The sequence below is a fragment of the Leopardus geoffroyi genome, chromosome C1, assembly GCF_018350155.1.
Source record: "Leopardus geoffroyi isolate Oge1 chromosome C1, O.geoffroyi_Oge1_pat1.0, whole genome shotgun sequence".
In the NCBI taxonomy this organism is placed as follows: domain Eukaryota; kingdom Metazoa; phylum Chordata; class Mammalia; order Carnivora; family Felidae; genus Leopardus; species Leopardus geoffroyi.
In genome coordinates, this window is record NC_059328.1 from 15,252,842 (window position 1) to 15,267,824 (window position 14,983).

The window sequence follows — 14,983 nt, forward strand, 5'->3', positions numbered from 1 at the left end:
ACTTTTTATAAAGTGAAGGTTGATGGCAAACCTGTATCAAGAAATTCTAAGGGTGCCATCCATTTTTCCAACAGTAGTCGCTCACTTCGGGTCTCTGTGTCACATTTTGGTAACTCTCACAGTATTTCAAACATTTTTATTATTATTGTATTTGTTACAATGACCTGTCATCAGCGATTATGACTCACTGAAAGCTCAGATGATGGTTAGCATTTGTATAGCAATAAAGTACTTTTTAAGGTATTATATACATTTTTAAAAGATATAATGCTATTGCACACTTAGCAGACTACAGTATTGTGTGAACATCACTTTTACATGCACTGGGAAAACAAAACATTCATTTGACTCGCTTTATTGCACTATTCGTTTAATTGTGTTCAGTCTGGAACGGAAGGAACCCTCACTATCTGTGAGATAAGCCTGTATGTGAATTAAAGGGATCCCACAAAAATCTTTCTTGCAGAGATATCAGGGAAGATGACATAATCTCTATACCTCTACCCAGTCAAAGATCTGTTCATCATTTGCTTTGTCTTCAATAATGAGTTTCTCGAGTCGCTTATATAGCTCTTCAGCAGAGAGTTCTTTTTTTGAAAGTGCTTCAGAGGAACAGGAACTGTCAGACTCTATAAAGTCCAACTTCTGAAACATAAAATGTTATATGTATTAATATAAGTCAGTATTAGTAACACCCTGAGAGGAAAACAAACTCATGGGCTATATCTTCTATTTTACATGGGATTGAAATGATCAGTAGAAGCCAATTTTTATTTATAGTTCTGAAAGATTATTACTCCACTATCTTTCTTGAATATTTCTCCAACTTTTTATACTATCTCAGATTCTCCTTAAAAACAACAAATCAACAAAACCCCGAGAATTATCTCTGTGGCTATGACCACCTCCAAATCATTCTGAGCTTCAGTCTTGCTCTTAGCAGTGATATAGCTCTAAGGCAGGGCAGGACTACTAGTTAAATTACAATTTAATTCCTTCTGCAGCCTATGGTTTAGTATCAGCACTGCCACAGAACAACTGTCAAAAATCTAATTTTGGTTATGTCCTTCAAACACCATTGTGATCCAAGTAAGAGAATTGAGACCACATTGTGAAATTCCTGAACACAGTGTATTGTAGGGAGGACAATAAAAATGAAGGGTTTGGGGTGCCTGGGTGGCTCAGTTGGTTAAGTGTCTGACTTCGGCTCAGGTCATGATCTCGCAGCCTGTGAGTTCGAGCCCCGCATCGGGCTCTGTGCTGACAGCTCGGGGCCTGGAGCTTGCTTCAGATTCTGTGTCTCCCTCTCTCTCTGGCCCTTCCCCTCTCAAGCTCTGTCTCTCTCTCTCTCAAAAATAAATAAACATTAAAAAAAAAAAGATAAAAAATAAAAAATAAAGGGTTTTATCAGTATTGCATGAAAGATCGTTTTCCCACACAAATCATTCAATTTCAAGGACTGAATATTCTGGAATGGAGAATGACTGTAAATATGTAGTTACTTCAATGAACCACATCATCATGGCCTGTGCGAGTCTAACCCAGTGCAGAAATGCCTTCGCCTCAGCCTTCAGAGGACCATCCACACACCATTAACAGCATGCGGCGGGCATCCGGGGCCCCTGGAAGCACCCTACACACATGCAGAGAGCTCTTCAGCCCTGTGAGGAGCACTGGCTTCACTGTTCCGGTCCTCATATCCTGGTAGCCCAAGGCTACTCTCACTTTGTTCTTAAATACTTGAGAAGAGTTATTTGACTATTGTCTCACATCCATGACAATGGCCCTGAAAAGCATAAACACAAGTGTACATGCTTTCAAATTCTCCCAGAACACTGGCTCACTCTACCATGTCTGTAAGTCTTAGGCCCCACAAGAAGCAGCTTGATGGAGCACAGATATGTGGACTCTAGAGTCAGAGATGGGGGTGAGGTTGAGGTGAGGGTTGGAGGTACAATTCCAACTCAGCCACTTCTACCAGGAGAACCTACCCTGAGGTGGGAAGACCACCACCAACCTCAGTCAATTCCAAGGGCTCAATGACTAAACATGTGCACTGCACTGGGCACCAACAGGGCTCCAGGAACATACATCTGGTAGGTAGTGGTAGGTCACCAACTAACCTGAAAGGAAAAGCCCCTTCCCAGCAGGGACCACTCACTGTTTCCACTGCAAAACACAGTGCTGCTCACACACCAATCTCAGCTTCTTTTATGATCCTGATGCCAGTGGTACAAAGTATAAGCATCTCAGTTGCTCCAATTGTACTTACACATGGGCAGAAAAAATTCACAGACATGACATACCAAATTTTCCAGGAGGTAATTTAATCCTGAATTGAAAACCATCTGACCACAGGACACATCTAAAGAAAGACAACTCAAAGGGTTATGGGAAGAGCTATCTCTTCATTTAATAGAAAAAAAAAAAAAAAAAAAAAAAAAAGAATAAAAAAAGATCTCTAATTGGGGCACCTCGGTGGATCAGTCGGTTAAACGTCCGACTTTGGCTCAAGTCATGATCTCTCAGTCAGTGAGTTCCAGCCTCGCACTGAGCTGAGAGCTCCAAGCCTAGAGCCTGCTTTGGATTCTGTCCTTCTGTCTGTCTGTCCCTCTCTGTCTCTGTATCTCCCCCACCTGCATGCGCACTCTCTCTCTCAAAAATAAACCTTTAAAAAAAAAACATAAAAAAACTCCAATTATGTAACTGCTATTATACAAAAAATCTTCTGAGGGTGCCTGGGTGGCTCAGTTGGTTAAAAGTCCGACTCTTGATTTCGGCTCAGGTCATGATCTCACAGCTGGGGAGATCGAGCCCGGCACAGGGCTCTGCGCAGAGCCTGATTGGGATTCTCAACCTTCAGATGACTGAATTTTTGACAATTCTTCTGCAGTAAGAATATTTTAGGTGGTGGTCACACAACATTGTGAATACAGTAAATGCCACTGAATTATACAATTTATTTATTTTTTTTATTTTTATTTTTTTTTTCTCAACGTTTTTATTTATTTTTGGGACAGAGAGAGACAGAGCATGAACGGGGGAGGGGCAGAGAGAGAGGGAGACACAGAATCGGAAACAGGCTCCAGGCTCTAGGCTCTGAGCCATCAGCCCAGAGTCTGACGCGGGGCTCGAACCCACGGACCATGAGATCGTGACCTGGCTGAAGTCGGACGCTTAACCGACTGCGCCACCCAGGCGCCCCTAAATTATACAATTTAAAATGGTTAATTGGAAAAAAAAAATGGCTAACTGGATGTTATAGGAATTTCACCTCAATTTTTAAAAAATAATATTTTATGGGGCGCCTGGGTGGCTCAGTCAGTTAAACATCATCCATCCGACTCTTGATTTCATCTCAGGTCATGATCTCAGGGTTTGTGAGTTTGAGCCCTGCATCGGGCTCCACACTGACAGCACAGAGCTTACTTGGGACTCACTCTCTCCCTATGTCCCTCATACCCTGCTCATGCTCTCTCTCAAAATAAAGAAATAAAACTTAAAATAATTATAATATAATACTTCACTTGAAAAGTTGATGATTTTTTTATGCCATTCTGATACATGTACATAAAATTATGATTGTACATATATACTATATATCGAAAAAGAAAATATGTCAAAATTGTTCAATTTTTAGATGGGTAGTTAAAAAAATAATCAAAATTATTGGTAATTCTCAAGGGTATAAGGCAATGTGATATGTAACTATGCTTTACTTTATGAAGCTTCACTATGCAAAAGCCACAGATTAAAATATTAAAGATTATTAGCACAAGCTTTTCTCTAATACCTTTGAACACTTTGATATATTCCTATACCTTCCCCAGATACACAAAGAAAAAACTACCTTGAATTGTTAAAAAAATTTTTCATCCTATTATGTCTTTACCATTTATTAGCATTTTATTTTCTAAAGTATTTTATTTTTAAATGTTTATTTATTTTTTAAATATTTATTTATTTATTTTTGAAAGACAGAGAGAGAAAGCATGAGACGGAGAGGGGCAGAGAGAGAGGGAGACACAGAAGCCCAAGCACAGAGCCCAACACAGGGCTTGAACTCACATACCATGAGAACATGACCTGAGCCGAAAACAAGAGTTAGACCTTAACCAACTGAGCCACTCAGGTGCCCCTTAATGTTTATTTATTTTGAGAGAGAGAGAGAGAGAGAGAGAGAGAGAGAGAGAGCACGCGCATATGAGTGGGGGAGAGTCAGAGAAAGAGGGAGAGAAAGAAGTCCAAGCAAGCTCTGTGCTATCAGCACAGAGCAGATGTAGGGTTCGATCTCACAAATCGTGAGATGACCTGAGCTGAAATCAAGAGCTAGACACTTAACTGACTGAACCACCCAGGTACCACAAAAAAAAATTTTTTTTTAAAGTCATGTCTACGCCCACCATGGGGCTTGAACTCACAATCCTGAAACCAAGAAATCACACTCCAAGGATGCTTAACTGACTGAGCCACCCAGGTGCTCCTTGACTTCCATGGTTTCTGATGACAAACTGGCTGTTGGCTCTTACTGAGGATTCTTTGTATATGACAAGTCACTTCTTTCTCGTTGCTGTAAAGATTTTTTTTGGTCTTTGTCTTTCAAAAGTTTTACTGTAAAATATCTCGGAGTATATCTCATTTGGAGATTTGAGATTATCTTGTTTGGAGTTCACTGAAATTCCTGGATATGTAACTTCTGATCTTTGATCAAATTTGTGAAGTTTTTGGCTATTATATCTTCAAGTATTTTTTCTGCCCCTTCCTCTCTCTTCTCCCTTCTGAGACTCTCTAATGCTCATGTTGTTATGTTTGATGCTGTCCCATAGGTCCCCAGGTGCTGTTCATTATTCCTGATTCCCTTTTCTTTCTGCTCCTCAGACTGAGCAATTTCTTCTTTAAAAGTCTCCTTTATGTGTTTAATGAATTAATTTTCCACTATGTATTATTATAAAGTTTATTTAAGAAAATAAACTATGGGGATTTTATTTTAAAAACTTGGTGATACTCATAATTTCATATAACCATGCTAAAAATTTCATTTCAAAAATTAAAGATGGATTTCCATGGCAGCAACTTAGTGACAAGTCAGTGACTTCTGACTGACTGAGCAATTTCAACTGCTCTATATTCAGGTTTGCTGATTCTGTCTTCTGCCCCATCAAATCTATTGTTGGACCCCTCTAGTGAATTTTTTCATTTTAGCCATTACAAATTTTTAGTTACAGAATTTCTATTTGGTTCATTTTTATAATTTCTACCTCCTTCTTGAAAGTCCCAATTTGACCATACATCATTCTCCTAATTTCCTTTAGTTCTTTGTCCATGGATTCCATCAGCAATTTGAGCAGATAGAAAGCAGTTAATTTAAATTCCTCATCTGGTATGTCCAACGTTTGGGCTTCCTCAGGAATACTTTTTTCTGTCAGTTTCTTTTTTCTTGTGAATGAGTCACATTTTCCTGTTTCTTTATATGCTTTCTAATTGTTTTTGTTGACAACTAAACATCTGGAATACTGTAATGTGTAACTCTGGATATCAGATTCTCTCCCTTTGTGAGGGATTGTCAGTGTTGCAGTCATCTGTTTAGTGAATTTTAGACAAAGACTGCATTCCTTCTTGTGTGTGGTCATTACAGTCTCTCTGATCTGTTATCTCCTCAGACAGCCAGCGTCCTTGCAGAAATTTCAGTGAAAGTCTGGATCCAAAGAGAAAAGAGAGGGGTGGGATGCGTGGGACTGCATGCGTGCGTGCGTATACACACACACACACACGCACGCGAACACATTCCATTTCTCTGAATTCCTTGACAGACACCATTCAGGAAACCACTTTGGCCTGAGTAGTCAAAACAATGGGCAGGCCCTGCACTAAACCTTCAGTAAATTGCCAAGCAGATTAAAAGGCACAGCACTGGGGCAGCTGGGTGGCTCAGTCAGTTGGGTGTCCGACTTTGGCTCAGGTCATGATCTCACCATCCGTGAGTTTTGAGCCCTGCATCAGGCTCTCTGCTGACAGCTCAGAGCCTGCTTCAGATTCTATGTCTCCTTCTCTCTCTGCCCCTCGCCCCACTCACACTCTATCTCTCTTTCTCAAAAATAAAAGAAAGACATAAAAAAAAATTTTTTTTTAAGGCATGGCACCAATCTTTTGAGGATAAGGTCTTGATTTCTCAACCTGGCACCAGAAAGGGAGTGCCACCATCTCCCCAACTGTCTGCCACAGGTCTAGGTGCTAATAGCTTCTATGCAAAATACCCAAGTTGCTGAAATTTGCAAGATTCTTTTTCATCAAGCATTCCTCTGGTGTTGGTACTGCACAGTTGACTCAACTCCACAATTCCAAAATAGTTGATTCTAACACATCTTGCCAGCTCAATGGTTGTTTCGGTGGAGGGAGGATTTCTGGAGCTGCTTATTTCTTCATCCTCTGTACATCCATATGCTGACTTATGAATCTTACAACATTATATTCCTGTGATAAGTGCTACTTGGTTGTGATTAATCTTTTAATATAGTGTTGGATTTAATGTGTGAAAATTTTGTTGAAAAACTTTTCTTTGCATTTATTAGGAATAATTGGCCTATTATAGTTTTTTTTCTTGAAATGTCTTTGGTTTTGCTATTAGAGTAACGCTGGCCTCATAGGCCATGAATTGGCAAGTAATCTCTCCTCTTCAGTTTTCTGGAAGAATTCTTTGCAGAACTGGTATTATTTCTTCTTTAGATGTTTGGTAGAATTCAATAGTAAAAACATCAGGGCCTGGAGTTTTCTTTGTGGCAATGTTTTTAACTACTTCAGTGTATCAGATACTCAGGGTTATCTATTCTCAAGTCAGCTCTGGTGATTTGTACCTCCCAGGAAGTTTGTTCATTTCAATTAAGTTGACGTACTTATTGGCATAAAAATTATTTATGAATCCCTCGTATCCATTATTATGTTTAGAAACATTACAACATCACCTCTCTCATTCTACTGGTAACTGATGTCTTCTTTTAAAATTTTGTTTTCACTGATTAGTCTGGCTAGAGATTTCACAATTTTCTTTTCTCAGAGGACCAGCTTTAGAATTCACTCACTGTTCTCTATTGTTTTTTTGTTTCACTGATTTCTACTCTGATCTTTATTACCTCCTTTTTCTATTTCTTTTCAATTTCATTTATTCTTCCTTTTTTAAATTTCGTAAGGTCAAAAATGAGATCACTGACCTATGACCTTATTTCTTTTCTAAATTCAGGTGTTCAGTGCTAACAGTTTCATTCCAAGTATTGCTTTTGTGGTATCCCACAAATACTGATATGTTGTGTTTTTCCATTATCAATGAGTCAAATATTTCTTACTGCCTTTTATGATTTCTTTGCGGAGTCATGAGTTATTCAGAAATGTGTTGTTAAGTCTTTAAATATGTGTTGCCCTCATTCTTATTTTTTATTAATTTATTTACCTCTTTTTTGAGTGAAAGTGAGCACGTGTGAGTTGGGGGAGAAGAGAGGAAGAGAGAGAGAGACAGAAAGAGAGAGAGAGAATCTCAAGCAGGCTCCAGCCTCACTACAGAGCCTGACACAGGGCTTGATCTCACAACTGTGAGATCGTGACCTGAGCCAAAATCAAATTGGATACTTAACTGACTGAGCCACCCAGGTGCCACTGTTGCCATCATTCTTAAATGTTAGTTTCACTGGAAAGACTATTCTAAATAAACTGATATTCTCTCAACATTTTGAGATTACTCCACCATTTCGGGCTTTCACTGTTGCTACTGCAAATTCTACTGTTTCTCTATAGGTGGCGTACTTCTTTCTAGCTACTTTAAAATCTTTCCTATGTTTTTGATGTTATGCAGTTGCACTGAAATGTAATCACCCTCTGTGGTATACATGTGCTTTCTGTATAGATTCATCTGTTTTATCAGTTCGGGAAAAGTCTCACCCACAATCTCTTCAAATATTGCCTCTTCTCCATTCCCTCTGTTTTTCCTCCTGGGATTCCAATTAGACATGTTAGACCTTTTCATTTTATCCTTTAAATCTCATAGTATCTCTTAGAAATCTACCTTAGTTTCTTTTCTTCTTCTTTCCAAATTTTCTCAGTCATTTTGACTAGTGTTTGGTTGCTTGCACATTTTTGTGAATTCCTCTTTTTTATACAGCGTAATGTTATATTCTGATTAAGAATTCCATTATTTCATGTCTTTGGGGTCTAAACCTACCATTTCTTGTCTGTTTACTCTCATTCATGGTTACTTGTTTCGTCACAGACTAAAATGAACTCTTAAGTGTTAACTATATATTTAGATAATGTTAATTAGTAGAAACTGAAGAGACCTAAGTTGAGCATGTTTTCTCCAAAAAGCATTTTTGTTTGCTTCTTTTGGGAGCCAGGGTAATACTGAACTAGGACCATTTCAACCTCTTCCAACATCTCTGGTAGCATTTACAATGGCAATGAAACAAACAAGCCCCTCATGTATGCTTATTGCTAAGAGTTCAGGTTTCATCTATGGCTTTTCTCCTCACTTACTCATTTTTCTCCTTAGAAAATGCCTTCACTTTCTATCAGCTCAGCAATGCAAGATAACGAATGTTTTATCTAGGCTCTTATCTTTTGGCAGAAGCACTCCCCAGTGTATCTGGACGATAACCAAAAGGAAGCTAATGTCCATATTAACTTAACACAGTGTGTCTTTATCCAGCTCAATATACTAATTTTCAGATTGTGATCATTTTGAGAGAGAGTTGTTTCCTTTCTCGGTCACTCTTCCTTGTCTAGTATTTTTATGGTTGCCTCTTTCTGATGCTCCACAATTCCTTATTTAGAACTACATTATATTGACCATGGGCCTTTTGCCTTGTTGTGGATTTCTGGATCCAGTTACCAAGTGGACAGCCTAGCTACGGTTTTGGCTGCAAGAGTATCATTTGTCTATCTGTGGAGTTCCCGCCTGGCTTCATGAAGTATGTCTGTCCTCCAATTTTCTACCTTGTAAGGGGCATTCTAGTCCCCATTTCCTCACCGAAATAACTTCTAGGTGTCTCTAGTGGCATTCAGACCCAGAGCTCAGAAGACTTGCAGCTTTAGCCCTATTACCCCCGCTTTATTTGTCAATTTCATTTTTTGGTTCATGGAGATATACAGCTTGTTTTCACTGTGTGTGGCTAAGTCCTTTAAATTTTATTTTTTTATCTATTATCTAATGAGTGAATAGTTGAGTGACCCTAAAGCATGGACTTAAAATGACATCTTGACCATAATTCCTATTTTGGTCTTATTTTAATAACTGGACGACTAATGAAATTACCTTCATTTTTTCTATGAACCAGACCAACTACTATTAAACAGAAAGGCATAAGCCTTGTTCTTACTTACCTGCTCCAAGAGAAAATTATGTACATCTTCCCCTTCTGGTAAAAAGTCCTTCCAGGTGAGGTCAGCCTCCCTCCATAAGGCTCCCACTTTCTTATGGCTCTAAAACAGAGATAAGTCCAGTCCATTTACTTTTATATAAAGATAGGATGATGATGAAGAGGAAGAAGAGAGGAGGAGGAGAAGGAGGACAGGCACGGGGAGGGGGCGGGGGCGGATTAGGAGAAAAGGCTTGCTTGAAGTCAAGAGTATAGAAATATAAAGACTGAAAAATCAAAACTTTTCCCTTGTTGATATAAAGTTAGTTTCTCAGGACTCCTGGCTCTCACACCAAGATGTCTGAATGTATGTAGTAAATGTAACGGTGAATGGCTGAAGTATAGCTGTTTAAGGTTCAATAATTAATTTTGTCAGATGACTAATCTAGGAAATTGCAAGCTCAGTTTGGGATTTATGAATATAATCACCTAAAACAAGTCCAATTCACAGAGTTTATAAATTCAACAGCGTCTCTTTTCCTAGTGGTATATATATGTATCCACTATTAAAGTCATACATCAAACCTCACTGGAATCCTTCTTTGCAACAGATCAGGATCACGCTGCCTAACCGGAGAATGAATAAAGAGGTTGCTGCTCCTGAACCAGGAATGAGAAATATTTCAAGGGCAAGAAGAACAACATTGAGCCCAAGAAACAACAGAGGAGAGCTCTTGTTGGCTGGAAAACTGATGAGAAGGTACAAGTCCACTCCCTGAACAAAGTCACAGTGATGAAGGGAACTCTCAGCCTTCGAGGCTGTGGCTATCAGCTATGAATCATATTACTAATTATTTCATAGAGTAACTTGCCCAAGGCATAGCTGATAACTTGGCAGAGTCAGGATTTAAACTCAGGCTCTCTCCCTTCAGAGTTTATGCTCTATGAGAATTTGGTTAGGAAAAGTGAGAATTTGCTTTTTCTGTTTCTACAGATAAAAGTTAGTAAGAATTTAGGTTTTTAATAAGGACTAATGTGAAGTAGATTAGGAAAGGAGGAAGGAATTTTGGATGTACAAATTAGGATTCAATAAAAACTTTAGTAATAACAAATAATCAACTAGAACTAGAGACCAGGCTATTTAGTAACTACAAATAACTATTACACAGATGAAACACAAAGGGTCTTCTGTACATTCAAGAGACTTTCTATACTAATGCCTATAAAACAATGAAATCTATCATCCCCATACCTTTGGCTATGGTTTGAATCCGTCAAAAATCACTCCAAAATTTTCATGTATGAGTTCTGTTTTGATGTTATCACTGTAGGTGTTGTTAACACCCTTTCCCAAACCTCTTAGACCTCTAATACGGCATCAATACACTCTTTTGAAACTTTTGGTTTAGACTCGTCTTCTTTTCTAGTTTATAAATTTTTTGAAGGCTTAGTTGTCTTTGTACACTGAGATGTTGGCATAGAGTTTTACAGAGAATTGTACAGTATTTATTAAACTAAAATAAGTTTAACTTTAAGACAGCAGTTCACAATCCTATAGAATTTTTTAAAAATTAATTTATTTTGAGAAAGAGAGAGAGACAGAGTGAGCGCACACACGCACATGTGAGGGGCAGAGAGGGACGGAGAAAGAGAATCCCAAGCAGGCTCTGTGCAGCCAGTGCAGAGCCTGACGTGGGGCTCGATTTCACAAAGCATTAGATCATGACCCAAGCCAAAATCAAGAGTTGCCCAACCTAACTGAGCCACTGAGGGAACCCCCCCCCCCCTTTTTTAAAAAGTAGGTTCCATGCCCAGTGTGGAGCCCAATGCAGAGTGTGAACTCATGACCCTGAGATCAAGACCTGAGCTGAGATCAGAGTTGGACGCTTAACAGACTAAGCCATCTAGGCACCCTGTTTAACATTTTTAACACCTATTACTAATCAGATTACCTAGTTTGAGATCCAAAATTAATACAATTAATCATTTTAGGAATCTTACCTTTCTTTGAAAGCAAGGCGTTTTCACTGAAATGTATTAAAGAGTATAAATAACGTAGGCATTTTGTTTCAAGAGAAGATAAAATTACTAGCCACAAATATAACATATCTTGAGATTATTTAGAATTATACCAAATCCAGTTGAGATTAGATAATTCTTTCCCAAGTTACTAGTAAACAGAAGAAGAAATACATCTCTGTAACAAACTAGGTTGAAACAGAGGCCTCGCTCTTCTTTTCAAAAAGGAAAAGGAAAACAGAAATACTTGCATAGCGGTACCTAAGCTATTCACAGATAACTCAAGATTACAATCATTGCCTTGCCTAAGACGCTGTTGAGTCTAACACTCAGTTTAATACTCACCATTTGTTTGCATAGAAGGTGCAATATTTCAGAAAGTAAGACCCCAGCTCTTCCAACAGGAAGTAAAGGTTTGCTAAATTCTCTGTAAAAGACAGGAGTAGTGATTAAGTACCTCTGAACCAAACTTTCAGTTCTAAAACACTAGGTGAACAATGTGTGCTGAACCTAAATCATATTGGGCAAGAGAAAGCTTCAGGACATGCTCTAAGTAATGTTCAGCAGAAGTAGTTCAGACTTCAAGTTCACTCTATGCTTCATGGAGAAGCCGGAAAGGGACTTTAGATTTCCCAGGTTTTGCCTTTTTCTTTAACTGCCTCAGTGATAGAAGCAATGCAATGATCAGTCTCATTTAATAATCTATTTACATATACACCACTTCAAGCCTAAATGAGAGAAGCACCTTAGGTAACTGGGAGATGTGAAACTTAGTTATGAAATATTTTTAAGAAAGGAAGTTTTTCTTTACAATATAGATGAAACAGAAAGGGACCATTTATTTTCAGAGTCTAAACCAGTATATCCCACACTGTGTTCCACAGGATATGAATAATTATTCCTCAAGAAAAGAATTCTACAATTGAGAGAATGCTGCATTAAACAAAGCTAAATAGGTTTTATTAAATTTATTATTTATTTTTTTAAGTAAGCTCTACAGCCAACGTGGGGCTTGAACTCACAACTGTGAGATGAAGAGTTGCATACTCTACTGACTGAGCCAGCCAAGCACCCAAATCTTGCTTTTATTGTTTGGTTTCACTATAGAATTCTCATAATCTTTAATGTGCTGTAATATACTTTGTGAACCTCACACAAAAGAGACATAATAGTACATAGAGTAGGACTATATGAACAATTTTTGGGGAAATACTAATGCTCTAAAGAAGAGTTTAGGAAAAACTAGTCTATACAAAGTAGAAACAACTTCGGACTCCTGTCCAAATCTAGGAATGTCAGAGATGCAGTCCCTTTACTACAACCAGAGCGTGTAGCATGCAGGTATCAGTCGGACAAGCTATCATGTAGAAATAACTTACGGCATTTGAGCAAGGACAGACATAAAAGTCAGATTAACGTTAAGCTTCCAGGAGCAATAACCTTCCAGTTATGTGATTTTGGAGCCCTATCTACAAATACTGCTAACCTCAATGGACCACAGGGTTATCATATCCCCGTCACTTCTCTGATGGAGATACAGTGTAATGTAACCTTTTTATACAGAAATAAGTCCCTTTTTTTTTTTTTTTTTACATTGAAGTATAATTGTATTAGTTTCAGGTGTACAACATAGTGATGTGACAATTATATATACTATAAAATGATCACTACAATAAGTGTAGTTATCTGTCACCATACAAAGTTATTTTAGTATCATTGGCTATATTCCTTACACTATACGTTTCATCCCCATGACTTTTACTTTGTAATGGGAAGTTTGTACTTCTTAATCCCCTGAAATAAGAAGTCTTAAAGAGTCACAGGCTGCATCCAAGAGCCTACAAAGTCACTAAGGAAAGAGCACTATGCTAGAGATAGCTGGTAAGTTTTGCATCAGTTTATCTTGATACACACACACACAAAATGAAAACAAAAACATGTACAACTTACATGATAAGTTCTCTCATAGAGATTCCACCTTCTTTTAACATGGGGGTCACCAGTTCAGCAAGGTACAACCAAATGTGGGGAATATCAATAGCCATGTCATCTGCCAATTCCAACGTTTCTGAAAAACTAGACAAGAACAAGAAGAACATTTCACACAAATATAATTCAGAAGTTAAGATTAAATAAAGAGTCCAAAACTCAGTCAGCAAATATCTATTAAAGCACCTACTATGTTAGATACTATGCCAGACATAAAGTAACTGATAAATACATTCTTGTTCTCAAAAACCTGTATTAGTAGAGGAGAAATTCTAGGGGCCCCTGGGTGGCTCAGTCAGTTAAACATCTGACTCTTGACTTCGGCTCAGGTCATGATTTCACTGTTGTGAGATCGAGCCTTGTGTTGGGTTCTATGCTCAGCGTGGAGCCTGCTTAAGATTCTCTCCCTCCCTCTCCCACTGCCCCTCCCCTCCTTGTACATATGCTCTCTCTCTCAAATTAAAAAAAAAATGAATAGCACAAACATTTTCTGTTTGCAGAAAGGGCTAATACTCTGATGAACATGAACTATAGTACCAGGATATCCCAACGGAGAGGGTGGTCAGAAGAGAGTTCTGTATGAAGGTGACTTCTGAAAGATTTCAGGATAAAAACAAGGCAGCCATGTTAAGTTCTGGGGGAAGAGATATTTAATCTATTCCTACACTATCTAATGAGTTCACCACAGCTGAGTATCATATTCCCTGGACCAGTCAGATACACGGACTGAAAATTTCACTATAATGTAGACTAGACCCAAAGAGAAAAAAAAAAAGACAAAAATCCTTGTTCTTGAGGAGCTCATAATAGGGAAACAAACTGGATGGATATAAAGGAGTCTGATAACATTACTAATAACATCATTGTTACGACTTATTAAAAACTGTTGTACCTTTCATGTTTGTTTATTTTTGAGACACACACACACACACACACACACACACACACACACACAGACTGGAAGTCGGGGAGGGTCAGAGAGAGAGGGAGACACAGAATTTGAAGCAGGCTCCAGGCTATGAGCTGTCAGCACACAGCCCAATGTGGGGCTCGAATCCACGTACGGTGAAATCAGACCTGAGCCGAAGTTGGATACTTAACCAACTGAGCCACCCAGGTGCCCCAAAACTGTTGCACCTTTAAAGAAAGGCTAATGGTTTCCAGATTTCATGGCCTGAAATTTTTTTCAATGTGAAATAAAATAAATGGGATTTAAATATAAAACTTGGGAAAGCCAAATACAAAACATCAAAATGTAAAAACATACAAAACTTGGGAAAGCCAAATACAAAACATCAAAATGTAAAACATACAAAATGTAAAAATTACAGTTATTCACTTAAAAATATAAAAACATAACTCAAAACTTTGTTAATCAGTCCCATATACAGCATGTTAAAAAGGACAAAAATGAAAGTAAATTTAATTCAAGGAGGCATACACATAAGTACAAGGAAATGCGCACAATCATAAGGAAAGGAATGAGTGAGTGTAGGGCAGGTAGTATTTGTCTTCGCAGCCTTTCAGATCTTTTCATACATAAAATGGGTGCTTTCTCACTGTAGTTTTTGGCTTTTAGCTTGAGTATGCCACTCTGTTTACATACTGCAGAGGTCTACATGTCATTAAAAATTTTC

General features: G+C 38.2%; 1 protein-coding gene across 43 annotated transcripts in view; it reads right to left on the minus strand.

Annotated features, from left to right (window-relative positions):
- EIF4G3 (eukaryotic translation initiation factor 4 gamma 3) overlaps positions 1 to 14,983 on the minus strand; it is a 318,997-nt gene that overhangs the window by 9,303 nt on the left and 294,711 nt on the right. For all 43 annotated transcript variants that reach the window (XM_045475993.1, XM_045475992.1, XM_045475990.1 and 40 more), the window contains 4 exons: positions 13,308 to 13,433; positions 11,703 to 11,784; positions 9,364 to 9,462; positions 499 to 645 (listed from right to left, as the gene is read on the minus strand). In XM_045475993.1, the coding sequence (XP_045331949.1) occupies positions 499 to 645; positions 9,364 to 9,462; positions 11,703 to 11,784; positions 13,308 to 13,433 (454 nt within the window). The remainder of the gene's footprint in view (positions 1 to 498; positions 646 to 9,363; positions 9,463 to 11,702; positions 11,785 to 13,307; positions 13,434 to 14,983) is intronic.